This window comes from Manacus candei, unplaced genomic scaffold (assembly GCF_025592945.1).
Source record: "Manacus candei isolate 608988 ecotype Guabito, Panama unplaced genomic scaffold, ASM2559294v1 h1tg000090l, whole genome shotgun sequence".
Classification (NCBI taxonomy): domain Eukaryota; kingdom Metazoa; phylum Chordata; class Aves; order Passeriformes; family Pipridae; genus Manacus; species Manacus candei.
This window is the reverse complement of record NW_026138138.1, coordinates 412,065-435,911: the sequence shown is the minus strand read 5'-3', so window position 1 is coordinate 435,911 and position 23,847 is coordinate 412,065. Positions and strand designations below refer to the sequence as shown.

Below are 23,847 nucleotides of genomic sequence, written 5' to 3'. Positions count from 1 at the left end.
AGTTCTGAGGAGATTTCTGGTTACTTTTGGTGAAGAACTAAGGGAGGAGGAAATGAGCTAGTTTTCCCTTAAGGGACAAATATGTTTATTCCAAGAAATACAATGTTTAAGGTAATTTTTTCTACAGGTAGATACTGAGTTATGAGCCTGTAACAAACATTTTAACTTGTGGTTTAGATTTGAGTAGCTCCTTACTGTCATTTGATTTAAAACTTGGTGAACTAATATGTATAAAGCACACACGGGACTAATAGGAGTTCTGCCCTGAAGGCTGCAATGTTGGATATTTTTGTAAAGGGCATTTTCAGATTTTTTTCCCCATCTGTACAAGGACTGCATGAAATTCAGCAGAAGAGTAATATTAAAGTAATAATATTTCTTTGCATTATCAAGCCTGTAGCTGAAGCACCCTTCAAGTTTGATATGGAGTTGGATGACTTGCCGAAGGAAAAGCTGAAAGAACTGATTTTTGAGGAAACTGCTAGATTCCAGCCAGGACACCGATCCTAATTTGTGTGTAGGTAAAGTCACAGCAGTGTGGGACCACTCGGGCAGGGGGAACAATTTGGGACTTTGTTGCCACTAGTGAAATGTAGGACTTGCCTTTTCCAGTGCTCCAGTAACTCCCTGTCCAAGGACCTGAGCTCAGTCCTGTTCTGTTTTTGAAGAAACAGTTTCTGTTTGTCCACAGCATTGCAGTGCCCCTGTGGAATCCAGGCAATTGCCCCAGATGTTTACCTAGTTTGTACATTACCTTTAAGGAATAAGAATTACATTTCAATAGTGCTGCTTGGAATGAAAGTGATGGTAACGCTTTGAAATGCAAATTTTAAACATTTTAAGGGGCAATGTCCTTCATATATTACAGATTATTCTGTCATATGGCTCCAAACGGTTTAAAAAAACCCCTCCTCCTAAATGTACTGTACAGAGGAGGAATGTCTTAAATTATTGAAAAGGGAAAAGAACCACGAAGCTTCAGTATGAATTATCTTCAGTTTTAAGTAACTCTGAAATAGTGTGAGTAACTAAGAACAGGTATCTAAATATTCATAAATTAGTTGCAATTAATCTTCCTAATATTTTGAAGATCTAAAATTTTAATTTAAAATGTAATGTACTGGTATTCACTGACTCTTTTTTTTTTTTTTAATCAATTAATTTAACTGGTCTTCCTGTACCACAAGGCTTGCACATCTCAGGAGTTTCATACAGAATTGGTCAAATACTGACTTGAATAATTTTTGTAATACTTGTGAAACTTCTATGATGCTAATAGGTTAAAGTAGCAAAGTTTTATGACTGGAAAAGAAAAACAAACCAAAGAGGAGAGCCTGTTGTGGGCTGCCTGGTTCATGCTCTCTGTGCTGTCCTCCATCCAGCAGCATTCCACAATCACCGGTTTGTGTGGGCAGTTCCAGCAGGAAGGGGAAGTTTTGAGCCAGGGAACTTCCTCACTGCCAGAAATCCCCAGCTCTGCTGGCAGTGTGTAGGAGCTTTGTGGCTTTGTTTTAAGCAATAATTCTTCTGCACTAAAAATGAGATTTCAGTTTCTGCATTGCATATACCCCCAGGTTTTTATTTAATGATGAATTCATAGGAAAGGAAGAAAAAAAGTTGGGGAGGAACTTTGGAAAATACAGTTTTTACTTAAATAAGGTAACTACTGTTGCCACTATCTTGAATATTCGGGTGTATAGAAGCTCACAAATGAAGTCATTTCGATTTTTACAAATACTGCATTCTGTTTATTTAAGCTTACTAGCTGACATTGAAACTATTGTAATAATGGCATGTTAGAGAAATCTGAGAGTCACTCAGCTGGCTGTTAATAGTTGGGCATTGCCAGTAGGAACAGACCTGGGATATAGTGTTGTGACTGGTGTTCATTTCCCATCCATGTTTTCTGAAGCTGATTCTGTACAAGAGCACGAACTGTGCATGTACACGTTGGGGAAGAGAATTAGATAAGTTTTTAGGAGCAAGATGAAACCTGTTGCTAGCAGGCCATGGTGTCAGGGAAGGGACAGCAAGTAGCTACTGCTGGTAAATCGTAGTTCGTGATCTCTCCTGCTTGCCTCTTTGTCCACACCATACCTAGTTTGTATTAGGGATTAAGGGCTAAAGGAATTAGGGATAAAGATATCAGTGATATGGTGCGACTGGAAATTTCTGGTTTACTTAAAGTGTTACCTTCAAATGCCACTGTGCAGAGTTGGCTTGGCCAACACGATGCTGAAATTGAAATATTGTACTGAGCTTGATAAGGATATGCTGGTAATTTGTCCAAGTTATTTGTGGTTACAATTGCCAGCTATGCCATAGCACAACAGCTGACATCCTAGTTGGGGCCAGTCCCCAGGAGTTGCCTTAAAATGGGACAGAAACAGTCTCCTCCTGGGCACTTCTACTCCCCTACACTCCCTCCCAGGCTTTACCAGCCAGCTCGTCTCTCTGGGCTGTTTCTCAAGATTCAAAGTGTCCCCCTGGGTTGTAGTTTTTGGATTTGAGAAGCAATGTGAAAATAACAGATTTTTGGTTCAGACAACCAAATCATATACTTCATTGATTAGTTATGTTTAAACTTCCTAATCTTTTGAAGATTGAAAATTTTAGTTTAAAATTAAATGCCCCGATATCCACTGTCTCTGACTTATTTTTTAACTTATATTGGTCCCGCTGTCTGACTCACGGTAAACATAGTGTGCACAGAGCACACAAATAGGAAAGTGTTTGTTTTAAAAGGCAGTGTGAAACTTCCTTCACTGAAATATGTCTCTGCTCTCTTTTGTAGGACAAGGACTTAAAGGACTGGGCATGCTCAAACGTTGCTGTTCCTCTTCCCAGTTCTTTATTGTTGGTCATGTCTCGTGGCCTCTCTCAGCTTATCCACTAACTCCTTTGAGCCATTCAGGAGGGCGGTTCCTGGTAGTTTTGGCTTTTCATGCTTTCAATGAATCTTTAAGGCTGAAGAATTGTAATTGACACTCCTCTGCATAATGCCCCTTGTTGACCTGTTGCAGTACTGTACTGTACGTGCACCTACTGCTGCCCGTGTTTTAACTGCTTGCTTTCTGGTTTGAAAGATGCAGTGGTTCCTTTCACTCCTGGATCAATATCCAAGAAGATAATTCATTAACCTGTAAGACGTTTACACCATGAACTATGTTTTTCTGACTTTACCGAAGTCGCTGGCATTTTTGTTTTTTTTTAAGAAAAGCTACTATTCAGGGCACTTTAAGTCAGTGACATCCCAGATTTTTTTTTGCACGTCATTTTTAACTAGAAATGGTTGGTTGGCATCCGGTGGAGTGTGTACCATTGTGCTATGGATTGCAGCATAAGTCATGTTCATGTTAATCTTGCTTATGCACTTGTTTGGGTGTCCTGTGCTGCACGTGCAGGTATTCTATACAGTGTAAGAGGCACATAGGAACCCAACGTAACCGAATTCATCATTTTTCCACGTATTGACAAAATTTGTACCTTTTTCTCCCCACTTTTTCTAAAAGAGATCATTTAAAGTTTGACCGTATTGGAGACATAGCACTCCCGAAGTTCATCCCGAGTAGTGGTGTTTCTATGAGCAGCGTGGCATCCCCAGCCTCTGTTCCCCTGAGGTGGAAGGGTAGGAGACCCGCAATGGCATGATGACCCCATGGCCAGTGCTGCTCTCTGGGGAAGGCAGCCCTATCTGGTGGCAAGCAAGAAACCAAAATATGATGTTAATAAACTCAGTCTACATCCTGCATACCAATGAAGTGCTTCAGATGAGGATTGATAGGTTTTACGTTTGAATCTAATCACTGACATTCAGAATTCTTGCAGAGAGGAACACTGCATCTTTAAATGAGAAAGTTTGATTTTACTTTTGCTCCTACAGCATGTCAGCATCTCAAGTTCATTTCTTGCAACCTACACTATGGTGATTTGTAATCAAGCCTCCATGAGCTCGTGACATGAAGTACTGTTCTGTTGTCAAGTACTATCAAACTTTTCTGATAATGCTGAGTTAGGACAACCAAACAAAGCTAGCACTAAATAACGTTTAAAATTGTATATCTTTTAATGATCTTTTCAAGTATTTGTTACTGAAATTGTATAATGTGGAGTTTACTAGGTGTTATGTTCCAGTGCAGTGCCTCCTTTTCTTTCCCCACTGCTCTCTGTGGTGAGAAATTTGCCTTGTTTAAAATAATTACTGTGCCCTCGCATGACTGTTAAAGCTTTCTGTGCAAAGATGATTGTCTAAGTGCCACATGCCTATGATTGAGAAAAAAAAATAATCTATTGTTACCTCTGAGTTGTGTTCAACTGAAATGCTATTCAACAAATAACTTAGGAAAAATAGTTCTATTTTTAGCTTTTCATATCTCTGCTGTCTTTTTCTCATTTTATTTTGGCAGCAGTGAAGAATGGATTGTATAAAGACTGCTTGCTAATATTAACAAAATGCACTTGTAATTCCTGGAAATAAATTTAAATCTTATATCTTCACATTAACATTAAGAATTAGTTTTTGGTTTCCTCTTGGGTAATGTCTTTGAATGGAAATCAGGTTCAATTGCTACTGTAGTATATAAGGATGCTGGCTGGTTAATAACTCCAGGCTTCCTCATACCATTTAGTCTGCTCTTCAGAGAAATTAGAAAGCCATTAACTTAGACTTCAGTAGATAAGGGTGCTTACAAGATTCCATTTCAAAATTTTCTTTTTCTTCTAGTTTAAGTGTTAGTCTGCCAAAACTAATTTTTAATCAACAGGAGTTCATCATTAAAGGGCATTTTCTATTAGGAAATTCCTGTGGTACATAAATCTCTGTTGCGGGGAACAAATTCGGAGCATTGTCAGGACGCTGCACAAGTGACCATTGGATCGTGGTGCGGAACCTATGCTAAAAACACTTCTATAGAAGAAATATGCACTTGACTGTTGATACTAGTGTAGAAATTTCTCTTGACCTTTCTACACATCTTTACCAAAATGCTTTTCTCACTCAGTTTTGAAAAGCTGAAATATTTCTAGATTCTCTGCTACTTGTATGATCATCATTACAACAGGAATCATTTTTGGCATGGTTGGAAAGATGACTGTTACTGAAATTAGTTTGTAACACCTCAGTTTTAATTTATTAAGGAAGAACTTTGGCAGCTTACTTCACCCTTCTCTTTCCCAATTCTTTTTTTTAATACTTTCTTTCATTTTGGATGTTTGGGGAGGTGTAGACTTACCCTTGTATCCCGTCTCTCCGAGTGAGAAGCCGAGGGTTTGCTTTACCTAATGTTTGGTGCTTTCGGGCTTTCTTACTTAGCTACTCTTGCTGAATCCCACTGGCATCCATCAGGATCCATAACCACATCCATCAGTCTTTTACCGAATTCAATAAACATTGGTGGGTTGAATTTGTTGATGTGTCACATGCCAAAGCATGATTTGATTTTTTTTTTGTCAGATTCTGAAAATAGTTTAAAAGAAGGTGCCTCTAACAACACTGTGTTAGGTCAGTTATTTCATCATTTTACACTGGGGTTTTTTCTTTATGCAGTTTTTATATTTTAGAGCGGAGAACATCAACTTTTAATCCAAGTAGCATGCATATTTCATGGTAAAGATGCTTTGGGAGTAAGGAATGTAAACAGTTCACTGTCAAAAACATTCCAACCTTACAGCTGAAGAAAAATATGCAAACCCAAAATTCTCATGGATGCTTTGGCAAATAAGTGTCTGCCTCTGCTGTCCTGCCTGTTGCCAGCCTCTTCCCCACCCCTGTGACATGACACCAGAGCCTGGTTTGTGCCAGAGCTTGGGAGCAACACTGGTGACATAACTGGGCAGTGGCCAAACCCGAGGAGCTGAGCAGGGCTTTCCTTGTGGATGAGAGAAACTAAAACCTGTTGTTGCTGCCCACTGTAATATGCTACGATATATTTATACCATGTCAAAGTTGTTTGCTGAGCAACTGTACTATAGATTTAAACTTTATTAATATATATTTGCTTATGTTAGTGTAGTTTATATAGTCCTTGGTTATTGATAAATTTATTGTGTTGTTACAGCACAGTGATATGGTATAAATATAGGTCTCTACATACACACCATATACTTATGAATTTGGTCCCTTGCATAGTACTTTTATATTTGTACAGCAATGTCTTCAAGCAATCCCAGATTTTAGGGGAAATATTTTTGTAAATGCAGTGGTTTAAATGAAAAAGTCCAAACAATCCTTTTACTAAGTTTTAAATACATTTGTGGTTCAAAATGGTTTAGTTAACAATTGAAATCAAGACACTAAATTAGCGAAAAGTGCACATTAGTAAAGTGAAGCTTACAGTGGTTTTTGTAGCATGTGCTGTGATCAAACCAAGTGACAAATTGGCGGAAATGTAAAAGTTGGAATACATGTGTAAATCTAGAACAAACTTCTACAGGTTGCAGCTGGTTTACTTACTATTGTTGCCTTTTCTCGTGTTGTATCAGTGTAGAGCACTCTTAAAATACTCAAACTGCTTTGTCTTTGCTTTGTACTGTTGGTGCCTTCTTAGTCATGTACCCCACAAGTCCTGCATAGCTAATTTAGTTAATGGTAAGTTTAAAATAAAAAAGCAAAGGAAGATTTTATAAAAAAAAAAAATCATTTTCTGTATGTTCTTATTCATTGTAACAATTAAACATTTATATTGTGACAGATTTGTGATTTGGTTAATCTGTATAGATCAATTGTAAGTAGCAAAGGTTTATATTTCGTCTTATTCTTTTGATGTTGTAAACGTTTGTGATTTTCTTTTTTAAATCAGGTAACTTAATGTTCTGTTTTGTTTTTGGCATCTGAATCTTGTAAAAACAAATGCAAAGAAAATCATTAAATTGTGTCCCTGTATTACCAAACCAGCATAGTTCTGTGCATATATAGAATGACTGGGACTTTGCTTTGCCCCGAGCTGCTGGTCCAGAGGCTGGTGTGGATCATATTGGCTTATCCAAAACTGACCCTCCCTGCACAAGAAGCAGCCTGCAGTCAGTGTTTGTAAATACTCAAGAGTGTGTGTGTCTCACTGTAGAACTGTACCAGTTTGTAATTAAATTAGGGAAGCCATCCAAACAAACCACAGCTGAAGTTTCTTTATAGACAGGCAGAAATGTTTTATCTTTTGTGCAAGAAAGTTATGAAATCATCAGCATTTTGACTTGTTGAGCACAGTGATGCGAATTGATCCAGTGTATCTGATGGGTCACAGGCTTTTTTGACACTCTTTATATGGATATTACACTGTTCCCATGAAATCTCGAAAATTGCTACTTGCACAGCCCTTAGAGACCATATTTTCATCATTTCAGTATAAAAATGTTCTTCTCAGACCATGGGCTTGAAATGTGGGGTTTCTGGGAGAAGTGCAAGTAAGTTACATCACTGTCATAGGCTTTTAATTAATTTTTTTGAAATTTTTTTAGCCTAAAATCAGACTATGCCAAAGAACTGAACTCTTGAAAGATGTAGCTGGATAATGTCAGCTAGAAACATCTCTAATTAATATGAAAACACAGAAAATGTGACCTGAAACTAAAGAGAGCTTAGCTGTAACTGACAGCTCTGTAACAGCTCTGAGAATTGGCTTGTCAAAATGCATCTCTGCATCCCCTCTTTGGCTTTCACTGCAGCATATAGAATTTTTTCCCAAAATACTACAGAATTTGATTCTTGACATAGATGGGTTTATGTGTGTTCTTACTTTTTGTTGGCTGTGGCTGTTTCCCTGGCAGAACGTGTGTTCACCATAGCATGTTCTTCAAGGTACGGCTGCACTGCAGCTTGGCTCCGTGGAGGTTTTGACAGGATCCTGGCTGACTTCATGTTGTCGTGTTGTTTCAGTCAGGTTAGTTTGAAATACCACGCAGATTTTCTGTATTTCACCAGAACTGGAGGCTGATCCTCTCCATCTGTAAATCTTCAAGTGTAGTGGGCACTCTTGGACTGTTGGAGCCCGAGCTGGGTGTGTGGATTGGACAGGGGCTGGTGGTTCCAGGGAGAGCCCCCATGTTCTGGAAGCTGAGCTGCCTGTGCTGGGACAGGCGGTGCACTCGAATACTCGGGAAGGCTGGCAAGGAGTACAAGCCCTACTTATTGGAAGAGATACTAGTGTAGGTCTGATGGCATCAAGCTTTGTAGAGCTCTGACCCAGGTATTTCTCTACAGACCAAAGATGCTTCTGTGTCATGCACGTCATCTTCAGTTATTCTTTCTACTAAATTGCACATATGTTACACTTGACAAGCTTAAAAAAAATTTTGAGGTGTGTAGAAGACCTACAAACATCATTGCATCCAAGTGTGCTGTCTGTTGATGGTTTTCTTGCTCTGATGTGTCTTTTCACCACACGTGACTCTCCAGGCTTCAGAGGAGTTCTAGAGCCTCAGCTCCGGTTCCAAGAGCAGCTTTGGTGAGTCTGCAAACAGCCCCCTGGTGCTGTGCAAGGTGCCAGAGGTGCCGGTGTTCACATCCCCATCACAGCCCTGCTCACGGCTGTTCATGTGAGGACTGATCTTGGGAGTTATATGCAAGAATTGTTCTGTAACCCCTCTGTCTTTCCCCTTTATAAATTATACTGACAACTTTCCTTCAGGTGTTTTCCAGAACTCTGCCTGTTTTTTCAGTATATCTCACTACTGACAATTTACTTTTCTCTTTGCGCTCAAACTCAGTCTGAACAAGTTCCAATTGTTCCAAAAAGTCTTTCTTCTATAGGATTTGTGAGCTTCCTGATGACAAACAACAGGTGATTGGTCACGTTGCTTAAACTCATGTAAATCCAGGGTAGAAGTAAGCAAAAAAGCTGGAAGGTCTCCTGAGACTCTTCCTGTGGAAGCACAGCATGTGATCTGGTAACTGTACCTAGATTTCTGAGAAGGCAATATAAAAACAGAGATAAGGATCAGGAAGGACCAATGCGTTTGGCTAACATGGGCCATGAAACTGAGTTCCATTGGGGTGGTTGTTGGGAACTTTTGCCTGAAGTCCAGCAGTCCCTGGTTCAAGCTTTTCTCTTTTTGACAAAATACTTGAATACCATGTGAATACTGAAAATTTCCTGGTACTTCCCCAGAGTTGCCTCTCATCTTCCTCTCAGCACACACACAGAGCCCCTTTTTCCTGACATTCCTCCTCTTTCCATCTAATTTATTAGTGTGGTAGAGAGATGTGTGATCCTTCTGGCTTTTCATTGTGCTTATGTTTGTGCATGAAGGCTGAAAAGAGGAACCTTAAGGTATTCCATTCCTGATTTCCCTGAAAAGAGCAAGAAATACCTTAACAGGGTATTGCAGCATTTTCTCATCAAAAAGACAGTGTTAAAAAACCTTTCGTTTATCTTCCCAGTCTGTGAGTTCGTGTGCACTTAGCTGCTGACTGAAATCCTGCTCCTCCCTTTCTCCTTCCCTTGCTGCTTGGACTGGGCTGACCTTTGATCTCGCTGAGTCCTCTTGCAGTGACACTGCTCTTCCTCAGGGGTTTACACTTTCCGTGTTGGTAGTTTTCTCCAGAGTCCCTTATCTGCTGTGACTGATTCAATTACTTCACTCCTTTGTTCTTACTTTTCCTTACCTTGCACACTTGGAGATTCCTACAGTCTCACAGTTTGGCTTTTGCTTTTTAATTTTTTTCTGTAAAGCTGAGCTAAGGACACAGTTGTGCTTCACAGAGCTGAGCCTGGGTACAGGCAGCTGACCCCAGGGCCCTGGTTAAGCTGCTGGCTCTGGGGAGGAAGTGTGGATAGTGCAGAGCAGCTCCGGCGCCGGGTCGGTCCTGCGTGCCTGGGGTGGCACCAGAGTTGGCAGTGCAGAGATCTGTTATTCCACCTGCCGAGTTTAATGCTGACCTTAAACGCACAACCTAGAAATAAGAATGGAAAACTCTAGTCTTCTCTACCCACAATGTGTGTGTGCTTCAGCATGTCTGAAAATTCAGGATTTTTAGCAAAACAATAATGAACCAAAAGCTGTAAGGGAATGCCAGGCAATTATTTTAAATTTGCTATTACTAAAAGACTTGAGATGCACCTTTTAGGGGGAGTTGTTTGTTTGTTTGTTTGTTTTTGTTGGGTTTTTTTTTTATAACATCCAAGACTAAATGGCTTGTTGAGAAGATGTTTTTCTGCCTTAAAACTACAAATGCCAAAATGCTGAATATTTTGAATTTTGGCTTGAGACTGAACTGAGGATATCACAAGAGAGCTGGAAGGTTTTTTAGTCAAGCCTTTCTCCTAGGTCACCTTTAATTTCAATAGCTAGTACTTAAAGGGAAATTTTGACTAAAAAAACCTTTCTATGTTCCTAGAAGTTAAAAACTTACAGATATTCTAACTTGTAGTTGAGACATCATAGACTCAAGACCTTGTAATGTATTCTGTGGTTTTTAAAAGCTTTTTGTTAGTTTTATGTACATGTGTACCTTTGCAGGCTTTCTGACTAGGTGTGCCACAGGTGTGGAGGGAACCCAAACTTGCAGGCCAGTTTGCACACTCAGAAGCACTTCAGTGGATGCTGTTGCTGTCACTAAAACTCCGTGTTTTGATTCCGTGTTTGCTCTCATGCAGAGTAAGTGCAGCTCCAAACAAAAGTGGGGATTAAGAAAAAAAACCTGGTCATTTCTTATTCTGTTGTAGCTAAACTTAATTTATAAACGTGGTTTTGAGGGTATGTTTAGTATTTTGGAAGAACTGTATTAAGCTGTTTTTACAGCTGATTTGTTGACATTTCTGTAAGTAAAATACGCTTGTTGCAGCATGGCAAAGGTCTGCATAATTCATGTGTGCTTAACTTAATCACTGGTTTTCTTCTTGTTACAATAAATGGCATTGTACCAAAAGCAATATATCCTGTGTGTAGTTAGTAGTGGAAATAATTATTACTGTGCAGCTTGTATTCTCATTGTCTTTGCAGCCTCTAGCATGGATCATGTGTATTGACAGTAGCTCCAGGCTATTAAAGATGTCTGGGGGGAAAAACAGGTCCTGGATAACATTTATTTGCTTTCTGGAAGCTGCTGCTTTGAAGCAGAAAAGGGTCACACCTGATGCTGCTTTAAGCTTATTTTCTTGTGAGTCTTATCATGAGAATACATCCAGGTCTAGAGTGTTTCTCCGGATTTGCTCCTCCACATTTTTCCTTTTGAGAAAGGCCCAGGCTCAACACCAGCATCACTAGAACCAAGGATTTTAAGAGAGCGGAAGGGCTTTTTTCTCTGCTTGATTTTGGGATTCTGCTAAGCTGTGCCTTAGAGCACAGCACTGTAAAAAGACTTGTGGAATGCTGCAACTGGTTTTGCTCACCAACTACTTAATTCAAGACCAGATAAGACCTTGCAGGCAATTTGCAAAACTTGGGAACTCTCCAGTCCTGAGTTCTGTTCCCTCCTGCCCCCAGTAGCAATTCTGCACTACTTGCTCTGCAAGTAAATGAGCCCTTGATGACTCCCTTCAGAGTGAAGCTTTGGTTTTCGTTTCTTAGTGCTCAAAAGGACAAGATATTAAGACCGTTCTCTCCCATCACTTGCATTCGACTGCTAGTGTGGTAGTCATCATACTGAATTGTCACTGTGCTTGTGCTGTAGAAATAACAGGGCTGAAGAACTTGCTCTTCTCAATGTGTGTATTCCTCCTCGCTTTCAAAGTCTGTAGAAAAATACCTGCTTTAAGTTACAACTAAATAGCTTTCCTGCATTCTCTGTGCATATTTTTCTCTGCTGCCTCCTACTCTTCTTAAATGTGACTTATTTTACTGCTAGTAGTGCTAAAAATGTAGTACTGCAGGTGTCATGTGGTAACTTGTAAATAAAATTACTGTAAACACACGGTCAAGTTCTTTGTGGTGCTGCTCTGTACATGTGTGACCCCACCTCAGCTGTCGGCCCTCACTGTGCTTCCCTGGAGGACTTGTGCACGGCACTTGATTATAAAGCCTGTGCCTTTTAAAAGGAGCCTTTTGCTGACCAGCCTCCGCAGCAATCTGGTCCTACTAACAGGTTCCAGGCATCTCCAGCACTGACAGCATTCTAGGCAGGAACTTTACCATGTCATTTGCCAACTGACAGCAAAGTAGCCCTTCTGTCAGACTGTCAGTGGAGCAGTAATAGAGTTTTATGTAAATACCTCTAACCATTTGTATAGCGAGTACAGAACCCAAGATTACTTATGGTTGGAAGCTGGTGAGGAAGCTATTGCTGGGGTGGTGTTTTGTCCTTGGAGCCTGTTGGCACTAGCAAAGGACTGACTGTTTCCTATCCAAGTGAGAGGGTCGTGGAAAAGAGTGGAAGAGGTCTGACCTGTGCAGAGAACATCAAGTGCAGTGTTTTAGTTAAGAAAATAGACAGGCTGCTCTGCTGTGCTCTCTCTGGGGTTGTCAAAGTCAGCAGTGGCTGGTCTGGGGCAGAGGGATGGCAGGACTGCTGGGAGTGGGGGAGGACATGCTCAGGAGCTCCCTCCCTCTCCAAGAAATCAGTCCTGAGGAGATGCAAATGAGCAGTCGGGTGTGAAGCTCTTTAGCACAATTTGCTTTTGTGAATACATGTGTCCATGTGTAATGGAGAGCCTGTCACTGGGTGGTGCAGCAGTAGATTTAAGGGGTTTCATGCCTTTTCTTTGGGGAGTGAATAGCCAGTCCTATGGAATACTTTAAGGAAATACTCAAATGGGAGAAGCAACTTGTCATTCCCAGCTGCCTGAGGCTCCAGTCAGCTTCTTGTGTATGCATGTAAAACCCACTTCCTACTCCACACCATGGCAGCAGGCTCTTTCTGAGAAGCTGCCTGAGCATGGGCGGGTGGGTCGGAGGAGCTGAGGGATCTGCTGTGGGAAACACAGGCCCTTAGCACTGTTCCTCCAGTCAGGGTGCCTCTTCCATGTGGAATCAGCCTCTTCCATGGCCCTCTGGCTTCATCCCCTTGTTTTTCCTGTTGGTGCAGACCAAATTATGATGCTTGTTGATGCCTTGCTGTGACTGATGAGATTTTTGTCCTTCTTCCACTTTTTAAGTTCATTTGGAAGCAGAGTTCACTGCAACTTTGTAATTCTTCACCTATTTCTTCCCTTTAAATCTCTTTCCCTGCAACTGTTACATACAGTCCCTAGGAGCCTGAGTCTTTCAAAGGTATTTAAGTGAATTAAAAGGCAAATAGCACATGGAAACATTTATCTGGAGACAGTTCCACTTGATATGGATCAAACGGTTTCTCAAAGCACTTTGTGCTTTGAGCAGCTTGTGGCCTCTTACCATACGGGGTAATAAAGTTCATTTTTGGCAAGCATATTAAACTGAACATTTAGCTCAAAGAATAAATATACTCCAAACAAATACAACCCTTTCAGAATAAAATGTCGTGTCTATGATAGCTTTTGAATTAAATCTGACAAAAAAAAGGAACTAGAAAACAGAAATGTCTCCAGATCAATGCACTTGAATGAATGAAATCCTTGCATGCAACAGGGATTGTCTGAAGGTGTTGATTATAACCCAGGCAGGTTTGGTGGGTATTGAGGTGGGCAGCAACAATGAAGCCTGTGGCATTTCTTGTATAAACATTTCTGTCTGCAAATTGCCACACTCCTCCTCAAACAAAGATAGCAATTAATTAACCAGGAGAGTCCATTTCAACTCTTAAGGTGCTCATTCAGGACTCTCAAGAATTGTCTTGGCATTCACTTGCTCTGAGAGTGGATTCACAGACATTTTTATGTTAAATTACTGAAATTTTGCATGTGTATATTTTCATTTTACTTGAATGTATGAATCACTCGAACATCTAGTAGTTTTCACAGTGAAAAGAGGTGTGATTGCATTTCAGTGATCCTGCCTTGCTAACTGTACTTGATTTTGGAGCAGAAGGAGTGAAGCCTTCCATGCCTGTGAATAAAATAATCTTCAGGTAAACTAGTAAAAATTACGCTCTTTGTATGGCCTGTTCAGGGATAATAAATACATCCATATACCTTTTGCACCTCCTTGGGCAGTGAAGAGCTAGCTAATATCTAAAAAGCTTGGGGGAAATAGTGTAAACCCAGCTCATGCTCTCCCATGAGCACAATTCCTATACCCTGCTGCTGTACCCTGACTACACCACGGACTGTCAGCTTCCAGGGCTTGGGAATTAGCAACACTGCTCAGTGGTTTTTCCAATGCCATGGTGGTTTTCTTACAGCAGCCCAAGTCAGAGATTTAGACATGAAATTTATCCTTGGATCACTTTTGTTTTCATCAGATTTTTCAGCAACAGGGTGATATAATAGTCTCCAGAAAGTAAAAAGAACAAAATAAAATTGACCCTAGAAATGATGTAATGAAACCTTTCATTCAGCCTGCCACTAGAAACCTTGCCTCCGTGAAAATCCAAATAAAAGCTGTCAAAGGAGGTGGAAAAGCATTACTGTAGCTTAGACTCTGTGCTTCAAAGACCTCCTGCCTGGCCCAGTAACTGCAGAGCTGTCGGGATGATCACGGGCTGTACTCATGCCATCTGCTGGGGGAAAGCTGCCATGAATAGCATTTATGCAAATAAAAACCTTGCTGATGACAGTCAAACACGCAAATTTATAATAATTCCTCTAGCATTCTGAAAAATATAAGTCTTCTAGAATTATAGCTCCAGTGCTTGTCAAAGGTTAACCTAGCAACAGGTTAGAGCTTGAACGTACCTCTGAAACTGTAAGGGAATGATTTATATCTTTATGTGGTAGGTTTTAGGGTTCTTTTGTTTTGTGTTTGGTTATTTGTTTTGTTGGGGTTTTTTTAAGCAGTCTGATTCTCACAGTGGGTGTGCCCTATGACTGGTCAAGGCAGTAGAAATGAGGATTAAAAGAAAATTTTGTTGTGTATGACTGATTTGATAATTCTTCCCTTTTTTCCCCAGTTTCTGGTGTGGGTCCAGGCAATTCCATCCACCTACAAATAAAGCACACCACCATGAAAGGAATGAAGCACAGCAGCATTGGGAACTTTCTTAATATGAATATTAATTATGATTATTATGCTAGTTAGGCTTGTCAAACTTTGTACAATCTGTTCTTCACGTGTCCATACCCATCCACCCGCTTCACACATCCTGGCAGAAGTATCAAAAAAGCAATTCAAGATAAAGGACTAAGAGAACACCATTATAGCTTGTAACATGAAAAATTACCTTTACTAGACTGTTGCTGTGTTTTATGCCCCCTGCTTGGATGTGACACTTGTTTCGCTCTTGTAACAAATCCCAGGGAATGCAGAATCTTGTTTATAGCAGCAGTAAGTTTCTGGATACTGATACTCAGGGGATTTTGCTGGTTCCGACAACTTTACTGAAGGTTTCCATGCCCTGCTTCCCACCCTTCTCAGACAGGTACACTGTCTGCTCTGCAATTCTTTGACCTCACAAAAGGACAAGTATCAGTTATGTTGCCTTGTGCTTGTAGGCTCCTGCCAGAGCAACTGGTTTGGTTGTGTCCTGTGGCCCCTTGAGCTTTGCAGAGGCCTCAGGTGACTTTTTTTTAGAACTTAAATGTTTGAGATACCCCAGAAATGAGGCACTGGAATGTAGATATTTCTAGCTGAACAGGGTCTTGACAAGGATCCCAGGGAGTACAAAACAAAAACCCAGGACACAAAATGGGTTTCAGAAAAGCAAAGGACAAGAGCATCTGTGACAGTTGTTTTGCACGGCATGCCAGCATTAGCAGAACTTTTTTGCACTATACTGATGCAGAAAAGGATTCCGAAGACTGTGACCCCCAGCTAGTGTGGATATGATCCACCTGAGTGCCAGCCTCTCCAGAACTCAGATACTGGTTGAGATGGCATTGCAATATTTGCATTTCACCCCTCTGTTACCTTCTATCCTGTGCACTGCAGAAGCATTGCATTACCTGCACTGGGAAGCAGCAGCATTACCTCTGTCTTTATTTTAAGTAATTGTTATTACACTCTATGACACATGCCTGGGAACTTTTATGCATAGTTGGATGCTGCTGTCTCGAGCAGATGTAAGAGGGTCTTTTATAGCTTCCTCCCACCCTTGTGCCAGGCATTTAAAACACTAACCATGCCGTGGCTGCAACAGCCCAGCCACCCCATTCCTCTTCTGTGCTCTTCCCTGTGCTGCCTTCCTGGGCTACAAAAACTGCCCAGGCTCAGAAAACATTGTGACAGACACATGAGTACCAGAGCAGAGCAGAGTGAGCCTTCAGCAGCTGTGTGGCACAGCACAGAGCCCACTGGGTCTGCACTATGTGCATGGTGCCTTCTGACCAAGTGGCACACTTAATGCACATATTTTTTCTTGGTACAAAATGTAGCAAAGTGTTCTTCACAGCTCTGAGCACATTCGCTTTATGAAATGCATATGATGTACAGTAGAAGACTGAGACTTTGACACTATTAACTCCTGTGCCCGTCTTGCAAACCTGCACTTTTTTTCCAATTTCTGAGCACATCTGCAGGGGATGTAAAATGTCATTCTAGATATGGAATGTGCTTCAGCTTGGCACTGACATTACAGAGTGGATGCTGTGTATGACATAGCAAGAGAGGCTGTTCTTACCAGGCATATTCTTTTTTTTGCTGGGGCCTCTAACTCCTTGGAAACAGGCACTTTCTTTGCTTCCACATCATAGGGATCGTGGGATATGTCTTTTATATTAAGACTTCCAAAATACATGTGCAGCTAGCCTTATCCTGCCTCATAACCAGTAACCAACCCTGCACTAGTTTCTGGAAATATAATTTGTATTCTCTTATCTCTGCAATCTTGCATCTCTGGAATATTTTTAGAGAGATGAATGTGGTTTCTACTGTGCCTGTTAGAAGCTCTATCCAGCAACACACAAGCTGATACCCAACAGAACAGAATATCCAGCATGCCCTGGTAGCTCACTGCCTTCCTGCTGCCAGCACTGAAGGTGCTAAAAGTGAACTATTTACCTTTATTGCAGCTTGAAGAAAATACATAGTTGTGCTATACACCAAAATGTGAACTTACATGACTGGGCTATGAACCAGGGACTAGCTGAGCTGTGTGATCAGTGAGCCCGGGTGCTGGCAGCCCTCTGTAATTCCTGCTGTGTGGTTTGCCCTTTGCTGTGCTGAGTTCATGGTTTGGGTGGTTGAGCAGCCAAATCAGGGCACTTACTGAATATACTGCTTCTAGTTCAGGGATGGCAGGAAGAGGTTAATTGAAAAGTATCTGGTTTTGTTGGAGTCAAAAAGTGCTGGTGGATGCTTGTTTTCCCTCTCCCTGGCTGAGGCTCCTCTAAAGGTAAGGGGGAGGATGTGACCAAATGCTATGATTGATAGTGCTGCACAGGGAAAGGAGCAGTGCTTGCCTGAGCTGATCTTGTCCTTAACCTGTCTCCCCATTTCTCTATTATCAGAAACACTTGGCCCGTTTGTTCTAAAAGTTATAAAGGAAGTTCACACACAGTTATTTATCAATATTTATATAAGGCTGATGATGAGAAGAGTCAACCTGTTACAAAAGAATCCGTACAGTTTCGGCCACAAGATGGAGCCAGTACAGTTCCAGGCACACCTTCCCAGTTACAGAAAATGTTTCAGGCTGTATTGTACTGAGATAGACTTGGAGAAAATAAAAATCCACCGGAGAAACAAAAATCAGAAATATCTAGTATTTAAGGTATAGAATTGATATATAACTCATTCCAATCCACAAATGAAACGTGCAGGTAATCTGATCAAGAAAAATAAAAATCACTAATGCTTCTTTCTTGACTCTAAGTAAAACTAGTCTTTAGACCTAGTTGCATTCTCCAGGGGTTTATGGAATTAAGTGAGTGTCCTAGTTATAGGGGCCAGGACCAGTTATTACTAGGTGGGTATAACCAGGACTGTGGATTCTACACCCTCTGTCATTTCTGATGGACTGTTAATAATGGATCATTTGCAGCAGCTGCCCAGAGCACACCTAATGACTCAGCTGTGATAACTCCCCTCCGGGGAGGAATTAGCACCTTCACACCCAGCCTGAGGGGCCGTCTCTGCTAATGGGCCATACCGGACTGGCAGAACAGGCAGCTGCAACACCCAGACCATCAAAGACTCCGAAAATATCCCAAGACTCACAGAGTTAAATCGCCCATTGGGAAACTCCCTGCCCTGAGGGAGGTGCTGGATATTCCCACCTGAACCTGAGCACATATACTCTTGGGGGTTTGGGACTTCTGGTACCACTCCTGGATCGAGAGGAGGACCAGAACTTCAACACGACTGCCACTCTCGACAGGATCATTATCTCAACAGAACTGCCACCATCATCTGGACCAACAGGTTTTCCTTTCTTTTTACTTTGCACCCAGGGGAGCCACGTGGTGTTCAGCACAGGGGCTAATGAACACTGTTCTGTTCTTGTCCTAGAGAGCTGGGTTATACATCTGTTTTTGTGGGTTAAAACCAGTTTTTCTCTGTATCATTTCATCTATTGTAATTTATTTTTTTAGTAAATTGTGACTCTGACTTATAGTCTCTCTAGAGTTGGGTTCATTTCTCCCACCGGTTTACTTTTAAGCTAGCACACTGACTTTAGAAAAAGAAAGTAGGAAAGACTAAGGCAAGAGAAAAATTAAAGGGTGGCAATTAAGGCCCTTGAGTTAATTAATCTTAGAGAATCAAATGTGTCAATACAAGCAGTAAATCAGCAGAGGCAGCTCTAGCAGCTACCACAGTGAACTTATAAGAGTGAAAATCCCAATGAGCAGGACAGCAAGACAGGAATGCTCTGTACATTCTCCTTTCAGCAATCTTTTTAGACAAGTTATTAAAAAGAAATTCATCAGTTAGGCCTGCCTGCTGTGTCAAGTTACAGTGTACAACCCTGTGCTCTGATAGTCACAGAGCATCTATGTTTTTTTTTCCTGTTATTACTGTTCTTCTCTTCAGTCTCCTCACTTAGCTTCAAAGTTGCACTAGACTCATACCAATAAAAGCTTTTATTTTTGTCCTTCTCAGAAAATTTCCATGGCCAACATTACTTTTTACTTTGTGTATTCATCTCAATGTTGCAAAAAGAATCAGCTCTTTAAATCTGTCTTCACATAATTCCAGAGAATAGTGTGATGCCCTGTTGCATTTTGCCCTGTAAACAATAGCCTGACTCCCACAGGAGGTCAATCCTCCTAATCAAAATGTGTTTTTTCCTGGAGTATTGCTTTACTAAGGAAACTTCTGAAAATGAAATGAAGTTTGTCTTCTGTGAAAAACTCCAGGGGAACTGCTAGTCGTTCTTGAAAAGAGTTGCATCCTGAGTGTGGCCAAGGTTTTAATTTGTATAGTATGTCTGGCCTGATTCAGGAGAAAACACTAACAAGCCGAAAATGTTTTTACCATCAGTTAGCTAACTTTGGGTTTGCTTTCCCCTCTCATAAGATCCTCAGTAGCAGAACTCTTCATTAAAGTGAACAGGAGGTCACATTCCCACTCCTTTTGACTTAAAAATGGATATGTTTGTACAGCTTATGATCTGCACAATGGTACTGCTTGTAGAAAAGACCAAAGTTAAACATCTGTAGCACTCATTTTATCTTTCCTATATTGTTTATTCAAACAGCTAACTATATTAGAATAGTTGCTGTGAGGCTGATGGATTAATAACAGATTAATGGTAACAGATATATTTTCTTAGCATTATGTAAGCTATCATTGTCTAAAAACATCTCTAAGATGGGATGTTTAGGGTGGGCTAACATTTTTATTAGACCAATTACCATGTAATCTCTTCCCAAAAGTCCATTTTGCTTATATTCTCTTATACATCAGTGATTTTCAAATCAAATTTCATTTAAGCAATTTGCTTAACTTTCATTTAAGCAATTAGAGAAACGTTACTATGTGCTCCTAATAAGTTATTGAAAGTGGTGTTACAACTTAAGAAAAAAACCAACTCAGTGTCACTGATGTATCTGGAATGCTATTGGCAATCCAGGGAAGGTAATACACTCAGCGAGATTTTGTTTCATTCTCTATAAGGCTTCTCTGGGCTTTAAACTTTTCAAAAATCTCCTTGCTTAGAAAGAAAGGTGGGAATAGGCAGGTATTCCTGTTTTAGAAGTGGGAACAGCAATTCTGAAACACCTTTGGGGATCCCAATGAAAAATCAGTTGAACTTCTGGCAATGAAGTGAACAAATAGATATGATAATGTGACTGTCTAAATAGGAAAAGGACAGTCCATGCTTGATAGGGACAAAAATGGCTGCTGGAATCCACAGCTCAAGAAACTATTTGATAACTTGGAGAAGGTTCTGAGAAGAGATACAGAAACAACTTAGAAAATGAAAAATGTGCTTTATAAAATGCTATTACTCAAAAGGATGACTTGCTCTTATGTCTACAGTGAGTCCTATTGTCTCCTCTGTCTTACAGAGATGAAGGGAAAAACAGCTGAAAGATAAAATGAAATACATTCAAGGGAGAAATATGTATATATTTGTCAATGAGAGTAATTAAGGATTGGAACTAGGAATTAACAATTTGTAGAGACAGGATATTCTAGGATGTTTCCCTAGGGGATGTTGTGGCTTAAATGACCAGTAGTGTCACTAGTCACATGGCTTCTGTCTCGCAGTGAGTTGTACCACGTGATTACAGTAATCCCCTGGCTCTATTTATCTGTGAAACGACAGAATATGCTTGTGCTGGATGCCCTAATCTGGACAGGATAGAAAATGAAGATGGAAATATGTCTAGGTTTTAAGATGAGAAACACATCTCAGAGAGGAAAGAAAAAAAAGGAAACTGAACAATCCTAAACCAGAAAAAGCTTGAATCCCTGCCTCTAGCCAACTGTTTTGCATATATAGGCAAGCATATGCAGAATGTGATTTTACAAAACATGTATCAACAGAAAATTAATCTCTACTTTTCTACAGCTCACAAAGCACAGGTTTAACTTCTCAGATAAGCAACAGCTGGCCAACAATCAGCCAAGAAGATGGTAGCTGCATGAAATAGATGACAATTCTGCATAAAGGTGGATTTTTTAATGTGTGTATGTACATTGAAAAGCTTATGTAGTTCTCTTTAATCTACTACATTTTCCTTTTGCCCCAGAGAAACACGTCTTCTGCCTTCTTTACTGCTAAATGCAGACAATCCCTGCCAGCATCAGGATTAAAGCTTTAGTGCTTTAAATGCTAGAGTCCTCATCAAGTGCACTTAGTTTGTACGTGTTTGTTGTGCTGGTTTATTGTGTTGCCACTCTTGTTTGCATACTAAATATTCCACTGCACTGTGCAATTTACTTACCTGGAGTGAAGAGCTGGAAAACTGATGATGCCATTTCCAGTCTCCCAGTAAGTGCAGTGTGATTCTTGCGTACAGCCTCGATGAAGGCACAGCCCCCAGCCCTCTGCATTCAGAATCACCCAGCCACCATCAGGGGTTCAGAATACTTCTGTCTTTTCAGTCTCTGGATATGATCTAGACATTGCCCTTTGCAAAGCAGCTCGGGACATCTTAAAATAACTACTGCTTCCTTTTCAGAGGTGAGGGGGAGGTTACAGAACTACTGTAACAGATAGTAGGTAGGGCTCTTGTTCACTGACAGATTGTGTCCAGTTCAGCCACTTACACCAATGTATTTTCATCATCAGAAATTAGGTCCAAATAGTGACTTCTGAAACAGGTCGCAGACAAATGTAAAGACTGCCTACTGTTTCATCCTGTTTTCCATCTCTGTTATGCTTTCACGATGTCAACTATTAGAACAAGTCCGTATTTGATACATAAAATGCTTATGCTTATTTCCCATACACAGATATTTGAGGTAGATTGCACACAGACAGTAAGATTTGCAGTTCTAGAGTTAGGACTGAGAGATATAATGTGCACCTTAAACCACTGCCTAGATCTACAGTTTTAATTAAAATAGAGAGACCTTTTAATATATATTTTTGGTTCTGCTTTTTGGTCCTGAACCTTTTTTTGTAACAGTCTAAAGCATATTAGAATGAGTCAAAACACTCGTGTTTGGACTTCACCCACTTTTAGGACTTTGCTTTACTTTATCTCACCTTTTGGTCCTGACCTGTGAATCCTCCAGTTCCAGAAGTTGTAATTGATTGACGGTGCCAGATACAAACACAAATGGAACCTTTATAAATTCTCCCATTAGAAAAACATGTAAGTTTGAGAGAGAGGGGGATACACACATGTATCTACAGTTGTCTGTTCTGCTTTTGAGACTTTCAGCAAAGCCAACAACAGCCAGCAGGAAGAGCAGAAACAAACAGTTGCAGGGCTTCCCCACTTACCCAGTCTGGTGAGTGGCTCACAGTTCCTGCAGCTGCCTCTGCTTTTGAGGACAGACACAACTTCACCTCTCCACAGCTTGGTTAGTACAAAAACCAATTTTCAACAATAAAAATGGCTGTCACTTGTTCTTATGATCACCATTTTCATTACTGTGCTTATATCAAGATGACTCTTTTTGTTGGCCTTATATTTTTGTTTAAAAACCAAAAGAAATATATAACAAAACTCAACTCTTACTGTTAGCCTGAAGAGAAAGGTCTAGATTTTCTAGTGGAAGTTGATATTTAAGTATTAAAAAACAAATTCAGGGGGGAAAAATAAATAGAATTTAACCTAGCTACTAAGGCATGCTGAAGCTTGAAGGGTTTGTATGCTGGCTAATTCCCTGGTGAGCTTCTCTGCCTTAGGCAGGACACTTGTACATCTGTCAGTCTGAACATTAGAAAAGTTTAATTAACATCTGGTTTTGCTATTTCAAAAGCCACACAAGAGATAAAGTAGATCTTCTACAGTGATGGTGGGGATGAACAGAGCAATGCAGATTTTGCAGATGACAAACTGCCCTCTGGGGGGGTGTATTTCAACCATCTGATTAGAGAGAATATATATTCTTCTGAATTAGGTATCTAGAACTGGCTGATACTTTTTTCCACATCACACCCATTTATATGTATATGAGCAGATGTCTACATCATATAAAAAGCATGATACAGATTTGTTTGATTCATAGCCCCTGAATAAATTCTTCTGCCTATTCTCCACTTGAGGATAGCTTGAGACATCAAAGTATTTCAGGACAGCTGATCATATTGCTTGATATTCCCTGATACACTGAAGATGCAGTTCCATTGCATCTTTTCTGGGTTTGCAGGTTTTACATTGGCATATGTAGGACAATTTAATAGTCACTTTACTGATTTCAAAAAATATCCCAAATTAAAAGATACTAAATTATTTGCTCACCTGAAATACCTCCCTATACATGCAGTTCCAGACATGTAACTAAAATACACTGTGACAAATACCAGTATAATTTATGACCTTAAAAAAAGCTGGCTTACAATTAATGCATAATGTAATATCTTTGTATTATATAATCAGAAGTTTGATATTAATTTTGTCAGTTATTTCTACATTATACTCTCTAGGCCAGCTGCGGCCACATCCAGAGAAATAAATGCGTATTTCTTTTCCTTGGAGAACTTTGGACAATACAATGTTACAAACCTAAGTAACTCTGAAAAGAAGATCAGACTTTTTGTTTTTCATTACTAAGCTCACATGCATGGCAAGCATGTAGGAAAGAAGTTAAATCAGTGTAAAAAAAAAAAAAAAAGATTTTTTTTTCTTTCAGTGGTCTTCTTTCAGCTAAAACAAGAGAAACCAGAATTTGACATTCTAAGACCTAGCAATTTTTAAAAAATTTGGTTAAAGTCTCCAAGCTTTTGAGACTTAACATATTCTGAAGGAGCAAAGGAAGGAGTGATCCAGACGTTGCTTCTCAGTTTAGATGCCTCTAATGGCCTTTCCTGCCTCTACCTGTCATGTTTTCAGTTTGTCTTGT

The 23,847-nt window shown here is 40.2% G+C and overlaps 1 protein-coding gene across 3 annotated transcripts in view; it reads left to right on the top strand.

Annotated features, from left to right (window-relative positions):
• Positions 1–18,493, top strand: part of MAPK1 (mitogen-activated protein kinase 1) — a 47,693-nt gene extending 29,200 nt beyond the window's left edge. Inside the window, exons 8-10 of one of the 3 annotated variants that reach the window (XR_007899907.1) lie at positions 394–521; positions 2,795–13,915; positions 14,897–18,493. Coding sequence is in view for 2 of the 3 variants with exons in the window: in XM_051767969.1 (XP_051623929.1) it covers positions 394–510 (117 nt within the window). In the remaining variant the exon portion in view is untranslated. Of the gene's footprint in view, positions 1–393; positions 522–2,794 lie in introns of all 3 variants that reach the window. The other 2 variants (XM_051767969.1, XM_051767968.1) reach the window with 2 other exon arrangements.
• The last annotated feature ends 5,354 nt before the right edge of the window (positions 18,494–23,847 follow it).